The sequence below is a fragment of the Oryzias latipes genome, chromosome 9, assembly GCF_002234675.1.
Source record: "Oryzias latipes chromosome 9, ASM223467v1".
Taxonomy (NCBI): Eukaryota; Metazoa; Chordata; class Actinopteri; order Beloniformes; family Adrianichthyidae; genus Oryzias; species Oryzias latipes.
In genome coordinates, this window is record NC_019867.2 from 16,207,059 (window position 1) to 16,230,345 (window position 23,287).

The 23,287-nt window shown below is 39.8% G+C and overlaps 1 protein-coding gene across 3 annotated transcripts in view; it reads right to left on the reverse strand.

Annotated features, from left to right (window-relative positions):
* The window catches only part of adgrv1 (adhesion G protein-coupled receptor V1), a 95,673-nt gene that overhangs the window by 50,857 nt on the left and 21,529 nt on the right, over nt 1-23,287 (reverse strand). Inside the window, exons 16-54 of one of the 3 annotated variants that reach the window (XM_020706016.2) lie at nt 19,322-19,485; nt 19,115-19,238; nt 18,756-19,016; nt 16,927-17,053; nt 16,514-16,737; nt 15,703-16,425; nt 14,010-14,383; nt 12,301-12,471; nt 11,564-11,744; nt 11,186-11,379; nt 10,957-11,086; nt 10,597-10,677; nt 10,031-10,170; nt 9,581-9,946; nt 9,203-9,446; nt 8,899-9,114; nt 8,605-8,820; nt 8,271-8,515; nt 7,993-8,174; nt 7,391-7,886; nt 6,951-7,260; nt 6,654-6,863; nt 5,783-5,913; nt 5,522-5,621; nt 5,240-5,419; nt 4,961-5,124; nt 4,682-4,769; nt 4,474-4,497; nt 3,666-3,744; nt 3,436-3,574; nt 3,109-3,250; nt 2,472-2,737; nt 2,177-2,352; nt 1,924-2,051; nt 1,621-1,802; nt 1,383-1,529; nt 1,203-1,283; nt 827-1,091; nt 107-229 (exon numbers count right to left, since the gene is read on the reverse strand). In XM_020706016.2, the coding sequence (XP_020561675.1) occupies nt 107-229; nt 827-1,091; nt 1,203-1,283; nt 1,383-1,529; nt 1,621-1,802; nt 1,924-2,051; nt 2,177-2,352; nt 2,472-2,737; nt 3,109-3,250; nt 3,436-3,574; nt 3,666-3,744; nt 4,474-4,497; nt 4,682-4,769; nt 4,961-5,124; nt 5,240-5,419; nt 5,522-5,621; nt 5,783-5,913; nt 6,654-6,863; nt 6,951-7,260; nt 7,391-7,886; nt 7,993-8,174; nt 8,271-8,515; nt 8,605-8,820; nt 8,899-9,114; nt 9,203-9,446; nt 9,581-9,946; nt 10,031-10,170; nt 10,597-10,677; nt 10,957-11,086; nt 11,186-11,379; nt 11,564-11,744; nt 12,301-12,471; nt 14,010-14,383; nt 15,703-16,425; nt 16,514-16,737; nt 16,927-17,053; nt 18,756-19,016; nt 19,115-19,238; nt 19,322-19,485 (7,794 nt within the window). The remainder of the gene's footprint in view (nt 1-106; nt 230-826; nt 1,092-1,202; nt 1,284-1,382; nt 1,530-1,620; nt 1,803-1,923; nt 2,052-2,176; nt 2,353-2,471; nt 2,738-3,108; nt 3,251-3,435; nt 3,575-3,665; nt 3,745-4,473; nt 4,498-4,681; nt 4,770-4,960; nt 5,125-5,239; nt 5,420-5,521; nt 5,622-5,782; nt 5,914-6,653; nt 6,864-6,950; nt 7,261-7,390; nt 7,887-7,992; nt 8,175-8,270; nt 8,516-8,604; nt 8,821-8,898; nt 9,115-9,202; nt 9,447-9,580; nt 9,947-10,030; nt 10,171-10,596; nt 10,678-10,956; nt 11,087-11,185; nt 11,380-11,563; nt 11,745-12,300; nt 12,472-14,009; nt 14,384-15,702; nt 16,426-16,513; nt 16,738-16,926; nt 17,054-18,755; nt 19,017-19,114; nt 19,239-19,321; nt 19,486-23,287) is intronic. The other 2 variants (XM_020706017.2, XM_011479300.3) reach the window with 2 other exon arrangements.

A 23,287-nucleotide genomic window follows, 5' to 3' on the forward strand; every position in this document is an offset into this window, starting at 1 on the left:
TCAAAATTCTTATTTTATGCAAGTCAAAGATTTTCAGATTACAAAAATGTACATTTGAATTCCTATTTCTGCCTAAAAAAAATGAGTTTGTGGGATTTGCACTTACTGATTCCAGAAGACATGGTAAAAGGGTGAATGGAGGAGAGGCCAGGATGAGGAATAGACTGATGAAGCTGAGGTAAAGGGACTCCTGAACTCCATAGTAGCACCTCACAGGATGGAGAGTGGCCTGGGGGGGGGAAGAGAGACAAGATTGCTTAAACACTAGAACATTCTGTTTTACTTTTTCTATTGCCAAAATAATAAGTTTGTGTAACCACTTGCTTAAATAACACGCCTAATACTGACAAATTACAACCTCTGAGTCCTTGTGGCTTGGCTGTGCTCCAAGCTGAGGCCTTCTAAATAAACCCACACAACAGACCTTACCAAAAAATTCACCACTTTTGCAAGCTCACAAAAATATATTTCTTTAAACTGCAGACTGACTTGCGTTAAATTCTAAATATTGATGATTAATCATACTGAACAGAACAATGATGTTTAAACAGTTTGTGTTTTTGCCCTTTTGTTTGTATAATTTCAAAAGAAATTTCCAACCACAGCCTGGTGAGACCATCAGGCACTAACGTGTGAGGTTTCTTTGTTTAACAAAAATGCATCTTGTTCTTCTGTCCAAGCTGCTAATGTGGAATATTTAAAGACAAATCTGTACAGCAGTTCACTGAAACGCAACTTTAGGGTATTTAAACTGGCAAAACAATGCTAACTATGAAATGTAATCACATTTTTAAATACTGGTTAGCATTGATGCAAATTAGATCACCTTCAGTAGCAATCAGCAGAAGGATCTGGTCTGTTTTTGTGCTGATGGCCTCCACCTGTCTGACTCTGCCATTAAGCTGTAGAGGCTTTGCATTCTGAAACCGTCCACTGGTCCACTCTAGCAGCTGACAGCTCACATTCTGGCTGTCCATGCACACTATAAGGCGGGGAACGTCTGCCCAAGTGAAAGGAGTTACATGGAGGATATCCTGCTTAAAGTTCAGAGTCTGTTGAAGCGTGAAGGAGCTGCCAGTCCAAACAAAAATCTGAAAAAAAAAAGATTAAAGAAAAATGTCTAATAGAATTACACATATTTTATTGAATGAAAATCCTTTCATATTTTCATTTAATCAGTGGAATAAAACTGCCCATGTTACCTGGCTTGAGGCTATGAGAAAATCTTTGCCTTCAATGGAAAAGTGTTTTACATCCAGAGCTTCAACACCCAAGGTTTGATCCTGAAGAAATCAAAAGATTTTACAATCAAACCACCAGAAAGAAGACCATAGCAGAAAAGGCATGTAGGAAAACACCAGAGTTATGTTGTATATACTTGCCAGTGTAATATTCAGGTCTGTCTTTACTTTGAAGATGCTGAGGTTGGCTGCAGGGAAGAAAGGGGGGCCACCATGTGTAATGCCAATGTACGTGGAGCCATTCATTGCAAATCCAATACATGTCGCGGGGTCTTTAATCCTAATAGACTTTAGGAACCAAAACAGAAATCTTAAGCCTGATAATGGACATTTTTTCCACTATATTTCAAAATGCGCAATCATCAAAGGCTGGTTTTACCTCTATTGGCACAAAAACACCCTGCCATCGATACAGAGTGGCTAAAGTGTAGGAGGATCCAATCATAGGCCTTTTATCCAGTCTCAGAGCCAAGAAGGAATGTTTTTCTGGAAGTGTGCACCAAGCAGATGTGGGGTTGTCTTCAAAGCTCTGGTACCAACCCATTACTGGAAAGGGACCAGCTGCAAGGAAGAGAAAATTCAAACTAAAATTAAAAGAAAAGAGAATATTGAAGAAACAGCAAAGGAAAAAAATTGGAATTAATATTTCAGGACTTTAGGCTTCCTTGAAAGTTGATCTCACCAGCAGCTTTAGCTGTGTTGGGCTGCATCTCCCACTCCACGCTGACAGCAGAGTTCAGACCGTTACTGCGAGATATGGTGAGGAAGACAGCTCTGCCCCCTTCATCAGCAACTACAACTGCACTGGTTCTGTACAGAAAGCCCAGAATCCTGTTCAGCTTAAGCATTGTTCCAAATGCAATTACAGTTTTTATGCCCACGTATACTACAAATATAAATAATACTAAAAACGGTTCCACTTTTTACACTTAGACCTGTTGAGTGTAGGTCCAATTCGGAACAAGCCAGAAGGAGCTACATTTTCCAAGATGGTTATGAAAGTCTGGAGTTGATCATCAAGGCGTGCACCTCCAGTTGGGTTGAAAAGTGTCACTGTGAAGGTTTCATTTCCTTCAGGCTCAGCATCAAGTACTGCCCTGATCTCCAGCATCTAAAACAATAAAAAATAAACAAATTCAATAACTGACGAAATTAAAAAAAAAATTATAATCCATGTGGTTAAAGTTTTGGTTACTGTTTTGGTTGGTTGTGAAACCCGCTCCCTTTTACCTTAAACCGTTCCCCATCATCCAGAACCAAAAACCCCTGTGTAGGCATCAGGTCACCCTCTGCTAAACTGCCATTAGCATCAGTGATGGTAAACTGGACCGACACAGAGCCGAAGGTGCCCTTCTCTGGGTTGCGGATCACGTAAAGGTTGGCCACACTGTCGCTCAGCGCTGACACAGAGGTGGGCTCTCTAAGGAGGAAGTGAGTGCTCGTGTTGAAAGAGAGGACACCGTGTCCATCATCACTGGCCAGGATGGTTACAGTTGCTTTGAAATGAGAACATATCAGTTAACGACCAGTACTTCTCAAAAATTAAACAGTGAGACAAAAGCTAGCTAATTTTGTCAATATAAAAGTTTATTTTAGTGATAAACTGTTACAGTAAGGACAATCATTTAGGTCTTTATCACTGTGACACTTTCTTTCTTACATTTTTTTCTACTAAGGATGCAAAGATGAAATCTTCCCTTGAAAATCAAAGCTAATTTTTTTATGTAAACACAAAAATATGCATAAATAGCAATGGGCTAAACCATTGATTTGAATTTACTTTACATTATTCTATGGCCAAATTGTATTTTTTTTTTTAATTTCACTTAAATTTATTTTATTATTTTTCATTCAGATTTTAGTCTACCTGTGGTATTTGTGCCAAGCTCCAAGCCAGGGGAGGGATTAGACAGGATGAGTTGGAATCTTTCAGGTCCCTCAGGAATGGGATCATCAAGAATTTGAACTTCCACAAATTTATGCCTTTCGCCATCCACAAAATGAAGCATCTATTGGAACAGAGGGTCCTATTTAGAAAAAGCCGTGCCATTTTTTTTAGGTAAAACAAAAGTCATGCGCAAGTAGATTTCAAGTAAGAATAATAAGGCACTCCACATGCACTTGAGGACTATTTCCCTTATAGTTACATCTTTGTCACAGATTTAAACACCTTTAAACACCAGCTATGTCTGACCGTTTCACTGCTATTGTAGTCCAATCCTTGCTCAGCTTCTAAGTTCTGAGCGAAGAAGAAAAGAGAGACGTTTCCATGAGTCCCCTTGTTCCTGAAGGCCACAAGTGTGACAGATCCTATTGTTTCATTCACTTCAAACCTACAAACCAGAACACATTTAACAAAAAAAGAATATTAGATTGTGTTATCATTAAAAAAAAAAAAAAACTTCTGACGGACTTTTCTCTTACATGATGTGTGTCCATTCAATGACCCCTCGAATTCCATCATTGGGGGCAATGCTGACTTCTGCAACCAAACCCTGGGTATCTGAAGAGCGGAATGAATGAGGGATAGCAATGATAAGGTTTTGATTGTCAATTGTTTTCAGTAATTGTAGTGTGTAGACGGACATTTCACTCTACTCAGACAAGGGTACAAACAGTAGTTAGTTGTGTAAGGAAAAACTGAGAGGTTCTAGTTTCTGTCATGCCACATTTAAGAACTTGATTACAACAAGGAAGGGTCTCCTGTAAAAGATCTGGATGGCTGAGCAGCCAAGCTTTTTGGGTGGACTGATTTATAGTTCCTTTTAACAGTCTTCTCCTTTTGACTCTACGGCCAAGACAGCAGGAGGCCAGCAGTGGGTTTAGTTTGGCTTCCTCCCTCCTTACCACACAGGGCAATTGCTGCTGCTAAATCCCCAGGCTTCTTCCATCATAGAAAGCATCAGTCCAACCCTCTAAGCCACAAGGTGACGGCTGCCAAAAGAGAGGCAGTGTGTTCTCTGTGCCTTCCGGGTAGATGGCTGACAGTATTCTGGGAACTTGTGAGTGCTGTACCGTAGTATTCTGTCAACTCATCACTATCTTAAGTTTCCCATTCATAAATTGGGGCTGTGGTTTGGAGGACTCTAAGAGGAATAAACCGAACTACAACTACAAGCCTGGCGATGTGCATTTTGAATGCTTACTACAATAACAGCGTAAAGCAACCTTATGTTTTTTAACTACATGAGCTTTACTGTAATCTTTGTAAGCAGACAAACATGCATTTTACCTGGCAAAGTGCAATACACAACCTCTGATCAACCAGAATAGATAAAAAGACATTTTAGATGAAAAAAAGAAAAAAAAAATCATTATTATTTTTTAGCATAATAGAAACAACAGAAATGGCATAATTTTCATGTGAAGCCAAGAAAAAGCACAAAAAAATAAAATAACTGATCTGTATACTCTGTGCATGCACTACTGCTTATCAATACCTAATTGAGGGACTGTAGTGAGGGTTGTGATGAGAACTGCTGATGTTATGTTCACCAAGAAGAATTCCTGCAGTTCTGGAAGGTCATCCTAAAAGATGAGGAAGCTTCAGTTTTCAACATCCAACAAATGCCAACATCTTTTTAGACTTTTTCAGTCAAAAACAAAACTAATTCCTTCACGTATTGTACACAATCCATTTATGTGCTATAAACATAATATGATGCTTTTTAATTTGACAGACACAGCAGTAGTTGAAATTGAGGCATCCTTTATTTTACCTCCAGTATAGTGACAGGGATTGCTATGGACGTTTGTCCATCCTGAAGAAGGACAGAACCGCTGCCAGAGATGAAATCTAGCCCTGGGTCAGCAAGGGCACCTTCTACCTGAGTCAGGTTTTGTAGAGAGCCTCTCATTACTTCGTAAGTGATATTCACCGCTCCTGCATTCACACATTTGAGTGACATATCAGTTATAAAGTAAAGGATAAAAAAAAGCTGAAAATATTTAAAACTGAAAACCCATTTCTTCATTTTCTGGCATTGAAGCCTACAGACCTGATGTTCCAAACTCCCTGTTGATGTAGATGTATATAATTTGGTTGTGCTCTTCTGTGGTCACCCTGACAGATGATGGTGCTATGGTTAGCAGTCCATAGGGCTGATCACTGATATCCACAGTGAGTACTGCTTCACTGCCTTGAACATCCAGGGCAGCATGGCCTGTCACTGCTACGCCTGGACAAAGGTCATAGATGATTATTGTCATCTATGTCACATTTCTATAAAATGGCATCCCTTACAATGACCTATTTAAAGGGGAATTTATTTTTTATTTACCAAACGTTTTTATATTAGACAATAAAACTCTGTATTCATCTTTGTCTTCTGGTGTGGCATCTTCAAGGAGCTGCAGAACTATGGTCTCATTTAGTTGGCCCTGTGGGAAATACAGCAGCGTTGTTACATTGTTAAACTTTGTAGCTAAAATATTTCACTCAGAATTACAACAGCAACAAAATGCCAGTGCATGCCAAAAATGCAGCTCCCTAATGTGCAGGGATGATTCCACAATAAGGAAATGAGCAGGCTGTTTTTGACCTTGGTGAAGAAGAGGGTTCCTGAGGTCTGAATAAAAGTTCGGTGAGTCAGCGGCCCTTGTATGGTCCAGTCGACGGTAACATTCCCCAAACCTGGGGCAGTCCTCAACACCAACAAGGACAGTCTTTCCCCTGAAAACCATGAACATTTGCAATTAACCTTCATACAGATCCATAAAATCAGTTTAACATGGCTTTAGCGCTTTGAATTTTTGACGTTTTGAACTTGTGAAGAGAGGGGTTTGTGGTTTAAGAAATTGAAACTACTGTAAACATTTGTTGTTTGGCAGACCTACCTGGAAATGATAGAAGGTATTATAACATGTTGTTTTCTGAGCACCTGTTTTACTGTTTTTCAAACTTAGTTTAAAATACTTCTGAGTTTAACATTTCGCAACAAAAACACTTCATCTGCTTCATCAGTCGGAGCCTCTCCCTTTGGTTCGGCTGCTGTTCAGCCTCTGCAGCTCCAATTGGGGACCAGCATTGCTGCCCAGCTGTGATGAAGCTGCCCACCATGCATGATACTGCATTTGGCTAGATGTGCATCCATCCTCAAGGGAAGAGGTCCCAACAATTCGTGTTTCCACCAACCAACTTTTCCAACAACCAACAAATCCCCTTATTGCTGTTCGTACTAATTACATTTTGTAAAAGTGTTTTCCTTCCTTCAAGTTATTTTGACAGTTTAGTTAATCCGTTTATATCTTTTTTGCATTAGCAGCAGGTTTGTGTCTGTTTACTGCTTTGCTCAAATGTCACTGTTAAATTCATGATGCCTGTTCATCCTCCACCAGCCTCATTTCATGAGTGGTGGTTGACATGCATGCTAAAGGCAATGACCCTAAATGACCCTGTGGTGCAGAACTCACCTTCTCTAGCAATAACAGAACGTGAAGCTGAGTGGAATCCCACTATTCCCGCCACATGATCATTTGCCAGTATTACTATGGTTACAGTATCAGAACTGGGTAGAATTCGACTTCCTCCTGCCGTGTTGACAAGGCCAATCATGAGGCTCTCATTGTCCTCGGGCTCATCATCATCCTTGATTTGTACCCGAATGGTTTTCTTTAGATCACCTAAAGAGAAGAGGAAGAAGAGGGCATATTAGTTAATTATTAGCAGACAACACTTCAAGATTTTTCATAATGCTGCATGTAACACACCATCAAAGACCAGGGTTCCTCCGGTTCCTATGAAGTCCACATCTGGTGTAGCCTTTCCTCCAACAAACTTCCACTCTACAGTGACGGTGCCCAGGTTTCCTCCTCGCCTCTCAATAACCAATGTCACTGCAACTGTGGGTTCTTCTCGAACCTCTAGGAAGAGTCCATCATTGGTGGTGTTGGGACTGATGCTGTAGATTAAAAACACTCCAAATGCGTCTCCGTTTATTCCGATAGTGACTAAAGCTTTGTCTGGCTGACCAATAGAAGGCAGGTTCTTCTGTGGCACTGTCAAATTTACCAGTTCTGCCTTCAGAAACAGGATTAGAGAGTATTATTAGTTTTGTTTTATATACATTTAGTCAAGCAGTAAATTTGAAGCAAATCAAACCAATGAGATCATGAACAAAATGGTAGAATAGACTTCCAGTATAATTTACCTTTAATATCTGCATCAAGAAGCTCTCATCCATTTCAGGGAAAGTGTCAGTTAAAATCAGGACAGTCAGGTTAGCAGTCCTTGATCCATCTTCCATGAAGGCACTTTGAGCAATCACAGGAGTATAATCACTTCCTGCCACAGCTTTGGCACTAAACAAGACAGCGGCTGCAGTCCCATTTTTTACATAGGTGGAAACCTGCGAGGTAGAGGTCAGCTGCTCGGCTCCTGAAGTCACCCATGTGCAGTACGGTGGGGTCATGGCAGAAGAAACAGAAAAGGCCTGACAGGCCTGCTCTCTCAGGCAGGCTGCAGCACACGCAGCCACAGGTTCTCTTTGGCCAGTGATGTTAACGGTCACAAAACCACTGGCTGGTCTGCCAGGCTTTGGAGAGTCATAGTACATCAACAGATTCTGGTTATTGGCCTGAGCCAAACCAACAACGTCGATCTCAGAGGTATTGTACGTGATCATCAAGCGGCCAAAGTGTCCATCTCTGGAGACAGACAATGTGAACACCCAGAGGACACAACAGTTAGACTAAGTTAAAAAGAGCAATGCAAGATATTAAAAATAAAACAATTGATTGTGGTCAAAAATACCTTCTTCGGACAGTAACATTAGCTCTATAAACACCTTCTAGGGGCTCCTGAACCCGATAAACAGACTGCTCAAAGTAAACTGTTCCATGGGGGTTGTCATTAGCAGGCACTATAATATTAACAGATTTATCAGCTCCCAGGTTGCCTCCATTAGAAGCATCTGTTAGCTCGACTTTAATAATCTGAAAAGACACAAAGTGTAAAACAAAAATTAAGATAAAAATTTAAGTGTGCATGGGTAAAAAAATGTAATGACATTTTCTCGTACAACTTCTCACCTCAGTGATTTCAGGTAAATCGTCAGCTAAAATCTCCACTCTGAATGTCTTTATGGTCTCTCCAGGAACAAATGTCACCTCTCCTGATGTTGGTTTGATGTCCCCCTCTGCTAATTTACCATTAACAGTGGCCTGCCATTTCACTGTCACTGTTCCAATAGTACCAGCATTACGCACGATGGGCAAAGTGACCTCAACAGAGCTGGATTCTGGCTCCTCTACTGTTATCGGAGTAGACTGGAAGACTGGGTAGATTCAAAATAAACAATATCAAGTAAAGATTAAGAAACTGAGCACAAAGTTAGACATATGCTCTTGGAAGATTTAGACTAACCAAAGGCACCAAACGGATCATCAGAAGGCAGTATGGTGATGATGGCACGTGTCAAGTCTCCAAGCATAGCTCCTCCAGTTGTTTGGTTGATCAACTCTACGAGAAAGGTCTCCTCCAGCTCAGGGACCAAGTCATTTATGACATAGACTGGAACAGATTTGCTGGACTCTCCTTCTAACAGAACCACATCAGTCGAAGCCACACTGTAGTCCTCACCTGTAAGATCACACAATACATCAAACTTAACAGGCAAGAACTAATAAGACACCAATCCTGAATAGGAGCTTTACTTACTAACTCTGGCGGTTAAAGGCAGGGCTCGGAACTTGACAGATACATCAGCAAAAATCCCCCCTACTCGGGTCACATTTATGATCGGTCCTACGTAGCTTTCAGCTACACTGACAGCAGAGGCAGACAGCTGAAGAACTCCAAAGGCAGCATCACTGGCTCCTACAATCACCTGTGATACAACCTCAGTGCTGAGGCCCAGAGAAGGGGTATTTGGGACTAGAGGAAACATGGAAACATCATATGAGCTGATTGTGGTATGTGCAGATTTGAACAGTTCTGTTTATCCAATCTTCTAGGCTCTTACTGAATCTCTCCTGCTCTCCTTGGATTAGATGAACACTAATTAACCTTACAAATATCGACTCATCTCTTTCAGGGTCATCATCATCCAGCACCCGAAGGGTGATGTTTGCTTCACTCTGATTCGCTGAAAACACAACAGAATCCAGGAGGGAAACAAAATCCCTTCCTTCCGTAGCTCGACCCACTCCAGGGGTCCTGAACGGTTCTGGATCTGCCTCTTTTAATGTCCCATATGTGACACGCACCTGCATGAATTGAAGTGGGTGAAACACATTTCAAATATCTGCATGTATATATAATTTTATTATGGCGTTAAAGACAAATCAGAACTGGTTGTGTGTTCATTCTACAGTTCACAGACTTTAGTATTTGGACCTACCTTGCCCATTAAACCTCTCTGTCGCTGAATGGTGAGGGAAACTGTTGCATCAGCTTCAGCAAGTCGAATGGATCTTGTTGCATTGGTAAAAACAAAAACGCCATAAGGATCATCGCTAGCAAGGATTGTCAAAGTAGCAGATGTCTTGTTTCCCAGACGACCATGTGAAATGTTAACCAGAGAAATAATGAAGCTCTTGTCCAACTCTGGAATCTCATCCTGGGCAACATTAATGATGATGTTCTCTGTTTTTTGCCCTTTCCTAAAGGTGATGTTTCCATATCTGCTGACGAGCTCTGTCTTAGAGCTGGGATCAGCTTCCCAGAACACAGTGACATTAGACAGGTCACCAAAGGAACGATTCACCTAGGAGAAAACAAAACAAAATGTAACAAACTCACCAAGAACAACAGGATGTTTGATGTTAACCAAACTGTCAACTTTCCTGACCTCCAGGACAACAGAATTGAATCCATCCTCAGGCTCTGTCCCATTAACAGACAGAGATTTAGGACTGAACTGAAACACTCCATGGGCATCATCAGACGCTGCAATGGTGACAGTGATGCGAGATGCAACTCCCAAGCTGGCTGCGCAGAAGATCACACACGTGACTCTTTGTACTCAGTGGTGACATTGAGAAGAAGTCATACAATCTGTCACAGCAGAGGGGAACAATCTAATCTTCGTCTTATTACATGTGCTAATCTTGGCAATAATATAAAAATCACAGTAAAAAAAATTCAGTGGCATTATTTTAATGAAGACTGGAAAAATCTGAATACATATGAAAAGATAACTAAGGCTTTTAGTGGATTTAATAAAATTCTTCCCCTCCTGCATCCCTGTGAAGTGATGTTTGACATTTTTTCTCATTGGTGTCAACATAATATAAAAAATGGCAATACACCCATACACAGCTACAGCAAGTGTGTATGTGCACCAAATACCATGTGTTGATGATATATAAATAAAGGAAAATTGCAGCTAGGGGAGGAAAGGAAGGTAGTGCTTACCGGGGTGGTAATAGGATGAAGGGAGGAAGCCATAGTCACTCTCCCCAGTACCACTCCCTTCACTATCCAGGAAAGGATCCACTAATGGATCACACAGGACAACCAGAGGGATATCACACCAGAAGAATAGAGGATAATAGGTAGAGGGAAAGGAGTTGTGAGAGAAGCCTCGTACATAGGAGTGGGGAAGCACAGAGATCGCCACAAAGAAAACACACAGAAGCTCCAAAAATTATAATTTTCAGTAAAATTATAGTAGAAATAACCACAATCCAAACAGTGCACAGGAGAAAAAAATCACACGAATCTGTAGCACAGATTCATATTTCAGCAAATTAAATACAGATTTAGAGATCTTACCTCTATTGTCAATGCTGTAGAGCTCCACTCTGAAAATCTTCTCCAGCTCAGGAACAGGATTGTCAACGATGGTCACATTGATGAACTTTAACCTCTCCCCTGGAAGAAACTCCAACACGCCCTCAGCCTCCTAGCAGTGAAACAAGAACCCAGTGAAACATTTAAAACATACAGTATGTTGTTTATTGAAGGACTGTTAAAGTGACTTCCCCTCAATACTTAAACAAACCTGATAGTCCTCTGGGCTGGAAGCTGTGAAAGGGGTTGTCCTGAATCCTATCATAACACTTCCCAAGAGGCCTTGGGCTCTGGCCACTGGCAGACTGATCAGTCTATCCTCCTCTGCTACTGTTATGCTGGCAGGTTTTAAAGCTGGAGAGATAAGTCCTTCCCCTGGAGGACTGGGCTGAAACTGCAGCAGACCTAGAGCAGAAAGATAAGGGAAAGATACAATCAAAGAGCAAAGGCATTAGAAACTCCAGATGCAGATTTTGGAGGAAAAAAACTTACTGAACCATTGATTTTTATTTTTAAAATTATCTATAAACTCAGGTGTACTTTATAGCATTATTGAGAGTATAAGAATGCTACTTTTGAGACAAAGTACCATAAGGATGGTCGCTAGCTGTGACGGTGATAGTGTTAACTGAATTGTTGGGGTCAATGCTTGCTCCACTGGTGGGGGTGGAGCCTGGTTTCCCATCACCGGACTGCGCTGACACCAGTGCAACCTTAAAGGACTCTGCCAACTCTGGGAGGTTGTCATCCAAAATGAGCAGGTTCAACACCTGAAACGAAAGATTTAACAAACAGAAATACATCTTCTGCAGGGGTCATATCTGTCAGATACATATGCAGATTGTTTTAATTGTCTAGCCATTTAAAAAAGTATTTATGCAAAGTTTTAAAAGTATTTTGACCAGATAGATACTTTTTTCATCTAAGACTGTATCTCTATGAAATCAGCCCCTAGGAGGAGCTGTGTAGCAATAAATAGAACCTTTTGATCACCTGCAAAAAGGACATCAGAGACCCATTTTTAACTATAATACATTTATTTAAAGGGATTCCACAGCTTTCTCCTAAAGATTGTAAAAAATAAAGTGGATAAGTGTTTAGCATATAATATTTTGAACTAAAATAACGTCTTTTTTTTTTACAATCAGCCAATAAATCATTAAATAGTGTTACTTTTAAAAGCTTTATGTTCACACCTTTATGTTTTGCTGACAAATGTCAGGTATTAAAAGGCTTTTAAAGATTAAGCCTGAGGTCATAATGGGTTAAGAGGGACTTTCTCCTGCTCATGCAAAACTCTGATTGCATGTACGGATTCACACCCACCTCAGAGCGCTGTCCAGGCATGAAAAGCACTGATCCAGTTGCATTGGCAAAATCTTGATGAGCGGGGCTGTCGCTGTCAAGCTGGGTAACGTTGTAGTTCACAGAAACGTAGTCCAAGGAACCCCGGGTTCGTTCGATCACACAAGAAATAGTTGAGCCCTCGTTGCCGATCTATTTAAAACACAAATAAGTAAAAAAAAAAAAAAAAAGATTTAAAATGTAGAGAAACAATTGTTGGCTAAAGCATTCCTACATTGGAGCATGTTCTACGACTTGCTGAACATTCCTAGATAGTCTAACATAGGGAAGATCCTTGGATCTGATGGAATGCCATCTTTAGCCTTGCCATCTGCTGCTCAACATCTCCCATTTCCAGTGCTGGAACTTCAGATCCACTTCTATAGGAATGCCCCCACTGACAAACCTGCTGCTGCTTCACCAGCTGTCGCTCCACCTGAGATGGCCCAACACGAGAAGCCAATCATCTAATCCTAGTAAAAAGGGTCGCCGTGCTCTAACTTTTCGGTCTCCAGGCACTGAGACTGATAAAATATGTAGCAGGATAAGGACTTTAAACACCCAACGGGTTCATATTACACCTGTTCCTATCATCTTTATCATGTTAGCAGTATAAATTCTATTTGTGTTAACACAGAAGTTAATATAGTGTCTGGTAGACTGAGATCATTAATTTGGTTTACTACTTCTAATGGAAAACATCAAAGTGGCTCATAATTTAAACATCCCAAGCATACAGTAAATATATATTTCAATTATTATTATTTTAACAAATTTGAAACATTTAGGGTAATTTTTTAAATTCTACTAACAATGAAAATGGTTTGCTTATTCGCTTTTTTAAGGCAGTTTGGTATATGAAAATGTTTTTGCACTGGCTTCATGTCACTCAGAGCATAGACTTAAACACATCTGCTGGTGCACAATCTGTTCGTGGCTCAGCAGAACTTCTCTGATATGTTGTTCCATATGAACCTCATCACAGTCTAATAAGCTCAGGAACAGGCCTTCTTTTTAATGAATAATTTATATATTTGATGCTATTTTGTGCAGGTTTTTAAATGTAGCTTTTTCTTTAAATGTAGCTATTGATACTACTGCTTAAGAAAATACAAAGGAACAAGTTTAACCCAGATGCTCAGTAAATAAACAGAAAGCAATTTGCATTTCACCAGTTAGGCCTCGGAGGGGGGCTATCAAAGGAAACCTCAGATACCACAAAACAAAATCATTTGAAACATGAACAGAATACATTTACAAAAAATACATGAAGGAAAAAAGCTCCTATTAGATCTATCAATACTTTAACAAAATACTTGTTGCAGTGAAGCTACAGGATCCGTTTCTTTTCTAAAATGAAAAACAATCTTGAGGAAAAACCTAAGTTTGTCAGAGCTTCATTTTTCAGTGATGAGGAAACAAAAAGCACACTGATTGAAAATGAATGAGATGACTTTATAATAACCCTGCAGGTTTAATTTTAAAGACGGGGCTAGAATCCGACAGCACGTCTCTGTGGAAACACAAGAAAATAGAGACCTACAACAACAGAGCAATGAGGTAAAAAGTACAAAAAAAGTATTAAGTCATATTTTAAAATCAAGTTCAGTATGTAAAATGACAGGGGAAAAAAAGAGTTAAAAGTGTATAAAAATAGGTTTGCGTTTTAGCATTTCAAGTATTCCACTTACATCAGGTATGCAGGCACCAGTGAACCCAAAAAGCCCATTGGCATTGTCACTCTTCATAACTCGCAGAAGAGCAGTGGGTCTGGGAATGGGTAGACGGGCTCCACCGCTCACTGCCACAAGCTGAAGATAGAACATCTCTTCTGGTTCCTCGACTTCGTCATTCCTGACCTCCACCACAAACGATTTCTGCCTTTCATCTTGAAGGTACCGCAGGTAACCGGATATGTTTCGCAGATCTGTTTTGGAAGGTTGAGTGTGGAGCTCATGAATTTGGCTGCGGTTTAGCGTAGAGTGGTACAAGCGTAGGTCCTGGAGAAGACCAGTGTAGAGCTGTTTGCCCTCAGGATCGGATCCAATAAACACTGAGGCTGGACCTGGAGTAGAAAAAAACAGGATTTGTGTCAATTTTACCAATGAAAAAAATGACAAAATAAAGAAGTCAGTCAACAAAGACAAAGCTGCACTACATAAAGCAAACTGTAAATGCCAACATGACGATACTTTTAAATACCTTTCAAAACTAAACAAAGGGTCTAGTTGGCTTTGTTGAATTTTTGCCTCAACTGTTCAATTTTTCAATTCTTAGGGCTTTAGTACCTTTGTAGAAAAGACTGAAAGTTTTTATTAGTTAGTAAAAAATGATTTATGGTTATTTGAAATGATATTTGCCAAGCATGATTAGATTTAGATTTAGTAGAGGCTTTTATTCAAAGCGTAGTCAGTTAATTAGATCGTAGCAACTTTATAAGAATTATAATTGTAAATCAAAATATTTTTCTTAGTTTCTTTGGTGAAACTTATGTGTTTACTTTAGTTGTAATGCACTAAGGCAACAAACAGAATCTTGATTAAGGCAACCAAATGCCTTGGTTCAGCTCTACCTTATTATTTATTTAAACACACTTACACCTTCCTTCCCTATCATGTCCGCCAATTAAACAAAGTGAGATAAATTAAGAAAAAAATATAATTCTGCCCCAGTAGACATGTACTAAACCTGACATAAAAACAGCCTGTCCTTGGGCTAAGTCCTCATTAACTGGGTATTGTAAAGAAATCTGTCAATATCTGCTTTTTGGCCAGTGTCTGCTTTAATTATTAAAAACTTGCACACAAAAAATTATAATTCTAACCAATTTGTTTCTGCAGGCCAAGCAGTCATTCAAGTTTAGCAGACCAAGTATTGCAGAACAATTAGACAGCAATGAAGATAAAAATAGAACTATGTTTGAAAAAGAAAATTAAGAGAAATTTAGTGGAGAAAAATCTATATTAATAGCATTGTTCTGTTTTTTATTCTGCGTCCATTGTGTTTCCTTTTTTTTTAATTTAATCTATAGAAACCAATAGCCTGTGTCTCTTTAAAACATAAAAATAGTATTAAAAGTAAAAATGTTCACATCTAATTTTGGATTATTTCTCGGATTCTGAAATAAGATCCATATAAGGTTTAACAACTTTTTTTAATCCAGAGGTCTTGAACATAGCTCTCTGCTAAAATAAACCTGCAGAGTTACAACTATCAATGTACGATAAATCCCTTTAGCTATCGGAGAAGCAGGAATTACATGTTTCAAAGTTATTAGTACTGCTGTAACCTTTAAATAAGTCTAAATATTAATTACTTAAACCATTCATTACAAAAAGAAGGTAAAAAAAAAAAAAAACCAAAAGATTTTAAAAAGAAGCATACCATCATTGATGCCTTCTCCTCTGACGCTCCTCAAGCCTCCAGGAATAGAGATTCCATCCAAGAAAAACTCAATAATCCCATCATCCACAGTTATAATGATATGTACCCATGTGTTCTCCTCCAGGAACTTCTCAGCAGTGGCCCGGGCCACCTGGGTATTATTTGATCCTTTTACTGTATAATACAACATAACTGTGACATGTGACTCATTGGTGTGCAACTTCACTCCGTAATGAAAGCTCCCATTTTTGGTTCCTTTGGAGACTATGAAGCCATCAGTGTTCAGTCTAGGCACCAGCCAAGCAGAGAAGGTGAAGTTGCCAACAGAGGCAGGAGCATCTTCAGGCTTAATGCTTCCATATGCTCCTGGAAGCCCTGAGAAAAACCAAGTGTCTGTGGCTGAATGGTGTCTTCTAGAATGAGGCCTGAGCTCAACGTCATCTGGGAAAGAAGCTAAAAGCAACACATCATCCATGAGGGGAAGACCTTGGGGGAAGCTTTCAGATACGATCTCCCAGGACACCCGAACGTCACCAAATGTGCCCTGTTGTCGCAAAATGGTAAAAGGGGCAAAATTGGATGTATCATCTACAGAGAGAACATCCTCTGCAACTTCTTGGTCCAGGTTAAAGTCAGCGAAGGCGAAGACGCCAAAAGGATCATCATTGAATGGGATGAGCACAGAAGCATTTAAAGAAGTGTTTGAAAGCTGACCACCCTCGCCTGTAACCACACAGAAGAACAGCCAAACACTCAATTATAACACAAATTCACGTTTTCTTCACAGTCAAAAAGGAAAACGTAAACTCACCAGAGATATTTATCAGCCTGAGCACAAAAAATTCATTAAACTCTGGCAGTTTATCTGAGATGGCTTCCAAAATAATAGGCTTGCTTTTTTCTCCTGTAGTAAAAGTGATGAAGCCTGATGTGTTTATGAACTCCTGGTTTTCGTTAAGAGGAGTCACAGAGTCATTGGCAAACAGCCTCCAGTGGATGGACACATTACGAAAATGACCCCTCGCTCGAAGTACACTAAAGATAAAAACAACAACATGAATAAATGTACAGAAAGAAACATTGCTTTGCATTTACCAAAGAACAGTTAAGTTTCAAACTAAAATGGACAGAAAAAAAAGCACAAAACAAAACTTAATAAAAAAACTTGTGTTTGAGTAAACAAGATCTGCTTTAAGAAACATAAAAGGAAGAAATCTTTCTTACTTAAAACTATTTGCCTTGCCCTCTTCGACTGGTTTTTCTATAGGTTCCAAAGAGAAAATCCCATTGGCATCGTCATTGGCCTCAATTACTACGGTTGCTTTGTCTGCTCCATACACAACCGCATCTCCTATGTACACATACATATCATCTGATTAAAATAGTACCACACCATTGTAGAAACAAAAAAAAATTGTCTTTTTGTTGAGAAAACTAAACTTAAAACTAAAGCAGATGTTACTTTTTAAAGTTTTCATCTAATAAAATGTTTAAATAGGAGTCAGAGTGTGCGGTGCAGTTTACTAAAGTAGTACTACTTCAACAAAGATAGACTTTTTTATCTAAGGCAAATAGTAGACAACACGCTAGATGTCACAACCCTAAAAATTTACTGGTAATCAAGCCAGAAAGGCAAATGGTGTCAAATTTGATTAACTCTTAAACATTTAAGGTTACCGACCATAACGTCCCACTCCAAACATCTGAAATTGATCTTTTGTAAAACTGTTCCCAGTGGTTTTTTAAATTATGATTGTGCCGTTTTTAGGCAAAATTTAAAAGCCTGTGTCGTTTTCTAGAACATACTTTCTGCAGAACATCAGGTGTTCATTCGGAATTCCCCTCTAAGTTGTGGGTGGAACTGTTGGTGCAAAGTAAGCCCACCCCGTATTTCCCACAATCCATCTGTTTACACTCTTTCCCACTAGCTTACAGTCCCTCACAACCCCAACCTAACATTACTGGTTCAACATAAATGGCAATCAATATCAGAGCTATGCAGCCGTACAGTTTTGAGTCAGATGTGAGAAAAACTAAAACGTACGTGGATCTAGTTGTCTATGAGGGGATACATCTGAATGGAGCGGAGCAGGGAGCTGTTAAAAGCTTTTTCCCATGACACTTTTTCATCTGCTCCTGATTCACAATTTAGATAAAGAAATACTCAGAAACACAATTTTAAGCATAATTTTCTTTATGAAGGTCCTCCATATTCAGAAAAAGGCCACAAGAACATAAAACACGATTTTAATTGGAGTGGATATTTAAACGCAAACCCTTAATGCTTCAAGCTAAGTAAGGGGTTAATGGCTATTAATCCACTTATACCATGGTCTCTTACAATAGAAATAAATATTCAATCAGTTTTTAGTACTTTATTCTTGTTATTTGTTCAGTTTAGATCAATTTTTCACAAAAAGTGGACTATTTGTTACGTGGTGCAGCTGCTTAAACAGCTTAGTCGGCACCGACCTCGACTGCAGCGGCAAAGGAAATCTATATAAATGCTGGTCATCACAACAGGTTAAATTAGGCATCAGTTCAGAAAGAAATTTCACCTCTTAGTGCTTGTTTTTATGTCCAGATGATGAAGCTAAACTTTGTTTTAAAGAAGCCAAGGCAGGGATATAGAACATTTAAGCTATGTGACCATAACTTCTTTCTTAGGTGTGTATTATCACTGTGGATTATCACTTTTTAATGCACACCCAGCATCCAATCAGAATCGAGTGTTCTCCTGGACCATGGTATAATGTAAGGTAATACATTAGATAAATTAAATCATGTCAATCTACACTGCAGAAATCAGTGAAGAGTTCACTAAAAATGGACAATTATAGTCTGATTGGGACGCACCAGATCCTACTTGAATGCGTTATGAGAAAACGGTTGCAAAGCTGTGCACCAGATTAAAAAACAAACAAACTAGTATATCCTAAACGTTGACATGCAGTTCAGCAATAGATGACATTGATTTCAATTTAAAATGACTGTACTTTCAATCAAAATACACTATTGATATGTAAGCAAAATATAAAGCTCAATATTTTTACCTGTGGTATTGTACAGAACAATGTAAAAAGGTTCATCTGTCTCTGGTGTGTCATCATCCTCAACAGCCACAGTGATGTTCTTCATCCATTCACCCAGGTTGTACACCAACAGTGTGTCATTAGTCAGCACAGTGAAGTCACCTAGGGATGTGCCGCCATGCTCTATTCGGTACATAACTGTTGCCTTATAATCAGTTTTACCGTCCCTCAGAACAGTGAAGTGGATGACCTCTCCTTCCCGAGCATGTACCACGACAGGTTCTGTAGCGAGAGAAAGAAGATGGAGAAGATTGATGGATACAGGACAGAAGTACTGTAGTTTAAAAAAAAGGAATAACTCAAAGGACAAATCTCTTTACCAGAAAAGTATATAGGGTTGTCATTTTTATTTATCCTTAAACTGGCAATAAGGTTGTTTCCCAGTCGAGCCCCATTTGTAGCATTTACCAGAGAGATGGTAAAATTCTCCATGTCCTCTGGGATCTAAGAAATAAAACAAAAAATAAAACTACAAAAACAAGAGAAAAGACATGTTGCCACATGAGATTCTGAGTTTAAAATGTTACCTCATCAGCTACAGAGAATACGGTGATGTTTTGCAAAGATTCTCCTTCTTTGAAAGTAATATTTCCCTGGATGGGGCTGACATCCTTTGTCAGGGCTGGCTCCAAGACCCACAAAACCGAGACTTCTTCAAAAAGGCCCCTGTTCCTTACAACAGGGTACACAGCTGAAAGAGGAGGAGAATTGGCCGTGATGGTCTAAGCACAGAAAGCTCTTTGAATAAGCTTACATTGGCTTGTGTCACTAAAAAAGTGTTTTTGTGTCTCACTACTTAAGTTCACATTATTTTAGGATCAGTTTTTTTTAAATAGCTGCTTCCTTAAAAAACAAAAGTGTGTGATGCATTCATAGGTTCAGTCAATTTGAAAGTCAAGTTCTGCAAGTTTAAAATCTTAAATGTTTTGAATGTCTTAAATGCAAGTTTAAAATCTTAAAAAATTTAAAATCTTAAATGCGGTTTATTAAACATTCGATCCATTTCCTCCAAGTCCCTCTTAGTCAATGAGTTAATCATTGATAACAATCTTAGTCTTTTAGCCTTAACAGAAACTTGGCTCCATCAGGATGACTATGTTAGATTGAATGAAGCAACCCCCCCCACTTATGCTAACTATCAGAAATCCAGGATTTCAGGGAAAGGAGGTGGTTTGGCAGTAATATCACAGTCTAGCTTACTTCTCAGCCCTAAAGTTAAAAATGCTTATAATTCATTTGAAAGCATCATATTGTCTTTAAGTCACCCAAACAGGAAAACTCGAAAACCTGTTTTACTCATAATTATTTATCGCCCCCCCGGCCCATATTCAGAATTTTTAACTGAGTTTTCCGACTTCCTATCGACTATTGTCTTAGATTCTGATCAAACTATAATATTAGGGGATTTTAATATTCATGTTGATGACCCCAGTGACTGCCTAGGAAAGGCTTTTGCAGCTTTATTAGATGATGTTGGTTTCACCCAAAGTGTGAATGAACCCACTCACTGTCATAAGCACACCCTGGATCTTGTTCTAACCCATGGTATAGAGATCAGCCAGCTGAGTGTCCTTCCTCTTAACCCCATCATTTCTGATCACTTTATGATTACCTTCCAGTTTACACTGGAACATCCTTCTGCCCCAGTGAATAAGAAACAACTTAGAAGAACCTTAACTGACCGTTCTGTGTCTGAGTTTAAACACACAGTTCAGCCAGTACTTAGTGATATTCTGAGAAAATACTCTGAGACCAGCTCCCATAGTATCAGTCCTAGTATAAATGACCACTTTGTTAATGATGCCTTACAAGCCCTCAGGAGTACACTCCATGTTGTTGCCCCCTTGAAACCTAAGTTCGTCAGACAAATACGAGTAGCACCGTGGTTTAACGCTGAAACACGTTCTCTTAAACGAGAAACCCGTAAGTTGGAAAGAGAATGGCGCCGCTCCGGTTCAGAGCAGTCTCTGGATATCTGGAAACATAGCCTATTAAATTATAAAAAAGCTCTGCGTAGAGCTAGAAGCCAGTACTATTCAACCTTAATATCAGAGAATGGAAACAATCCAAGATTTCTTTTTAGCACTATAGCTAAATTAACTCGCAGTCAGAGCTCAGTAGAACCACATGTTCCTGTTTCTCTCAGCTCTGATGATTTTCTTACATTTTTCGATAGTAAAATCTCAAATATTAGACATAAGTTAAATCAAGTTATTCCTACTATCAGCCCAGAACAGGCTGAAGCGGTAGAAATGGAGGCATCCATAGAAACCTCTGTAACATTAGACTGCTTCACTGCTGTGGATCAAGCGGAAATAACATCAATTATTACGTCCTCCAAATCCTCAACGTGTCTGTTAGACCCAATTCCCACTAGACTTTTTAAAGAAACTTTTCCCCTAATTAATGATCCCATATTAACAATGATAAATGCCTCTCTGGAAACGGGTTACGTGCCACAGTCTTTTAAATATGCAGTTGTTAAACCTCTTCTGAAAAAGCCCAGTTTGGATCCTAGCATCTTGGCCAACTATAGACCGATATCAAACCTGCCCTTTATTTCTAAAATCCTAGAAAGAGTTGTAGTTAAGCAGCTTTACTGCCACCTACAGGACAACAGCCACTTTGAAGACTTTCAGTCGGGGTTTAGACCTCACCACAGTACGGAAACTGCACTAGTTAAAGTCTCTAATGACTTGTTATTGGCCTCAGAAAAGGGACTACTTTCTATTCTGGTCCTGTTGGACCTCAGTGCTGCCTTTGACACTATCGACCACGGTATTTTACTCCATAGATTAGAGCAGGACATAGGGATCAGAGGATCTGCTCTCCAGTGGTTTAAATCCTATCTGTCTGATAGGTATCAGTTCGTTAATGTAAATGGCCATTCCTCTCAGTGCACTCGAGTCAACTATGGAGTCCCACAGGGCTCAGTCTTGGGACCGATCCTGTTTACGCTTTATATGTTACCCCTAGGAAACATAATCAGGAAACACAGCATTAATTTTCATTGTTATGCCGACGATACGCAGTTGTATTTATCCATGAAGCCTGACCAGAATGACCAGATAGAGAAACTGAACGCCTGCATCAGTGACATCAAGACCTGGATGACAATTAATTACCTCCTCTTGAACCCAGAAAAAACTGAGGTCATTATACTTGGTCCTAAAAACCTCAGAGATGCTCTGTCTGCTCAGATAGTCTCCCTGGATGGTATAAGTATAGCCCCCAATTCCACAGATAGAAACCTTGGGGTTTTACTTGACCAGGATTTATCATTTAAGGCTCACATATCTCAGGCGTGTAGAACTGCCTTTTTTCACCTGCGGAATATTGCTAAGATCAGAAATATACTTTCTAAGAGTGATGCTGAAAAACTCATCCATGCATTTGTTACGTCGAGGCTGGATTACTGTAACTCCTTGTTAGCAGCGTGTCCTAAGAGTTCCTTAAGAAGTCTCCAGCTTGTTCAGAACGCAGCAGCTAGATTGTTAGCTGGAACTAGCAGAAGAGATCACATCACTCCTGTGTTAGTTTCGCTCCATTGGCTCCCAGTTGATTCTAGAATTAAGTTCAAGATCCTCCTGTTAACCTATAAGGCCTTACATGGAATGGCCCCGTCCTATATTAAGGACCTCATAGTCCCTTACCAACCAATCAGAACACTTCGCTCGCAAAATGCAGGACTGCTTGTGGTTCCTAGAATTAGTAAAAGTACGGTTGGAGGTAGAGCGTTTAGCCACCAAGCCCCTGCCTTATGGAATAAACTCCCAGCTCATGTAAGAGAGGCCGACTCAGTTTCTACATTCAAAGCTAGACTGAAAACATTCCTCTTTGGACAGGCTTATTGTCAGACTAGTTAGTATTCAGAGATTATTTAACTTAATGTTAGTTTGTTTAAATTAAACTTAATAATAACTATTTCTTTTAAAAGGCTGCTAGAAGTTGAAGCTGGGGTAACTATGGTGCACTGGGGTTCTGTCCTCTTTCCTTTTTTACTTCTACCCTTCCTCTCCTCTATTCTTGATCATAATTTATCATTTAGTTCTCCATGCCTCTGTTTGGTGCAGTGCGATTCATGTATTGTCCCTCTTTTCCTCTCCCCTCCTGGGGAGTGGGAGTGCTTCCAGACTCCAGTTGGCTCATCCGTGCTCCTGTTCCTGACCGTTTACCTCGCCTTTGCTCCTGCTCCTACACCTGGCTGTGGATCCTGCCTCTGGCTCATCTCTGGCTCGTCTCTGCTCTGTACCTGACCGAGTACCTCGTCTCTGCTCCTGCTCCTACACCTGGCTGTGGTTCCTGTCTCCGGCTCGACTCGCGCCTTTGACTGTCCCCACAACCACGGCTGGATGAAGCTCGTCTGCTGGACTTTTATATATGTAGTTGTAGATTTAGATAAGTTAATTCTTCTCTAAGAGTTCTGGTAAATCGCCTGTCCGTCCTGGGGGAGGATCCCTCCTTCATGTGGGCACCCCTGAGGTTTCTTCGTT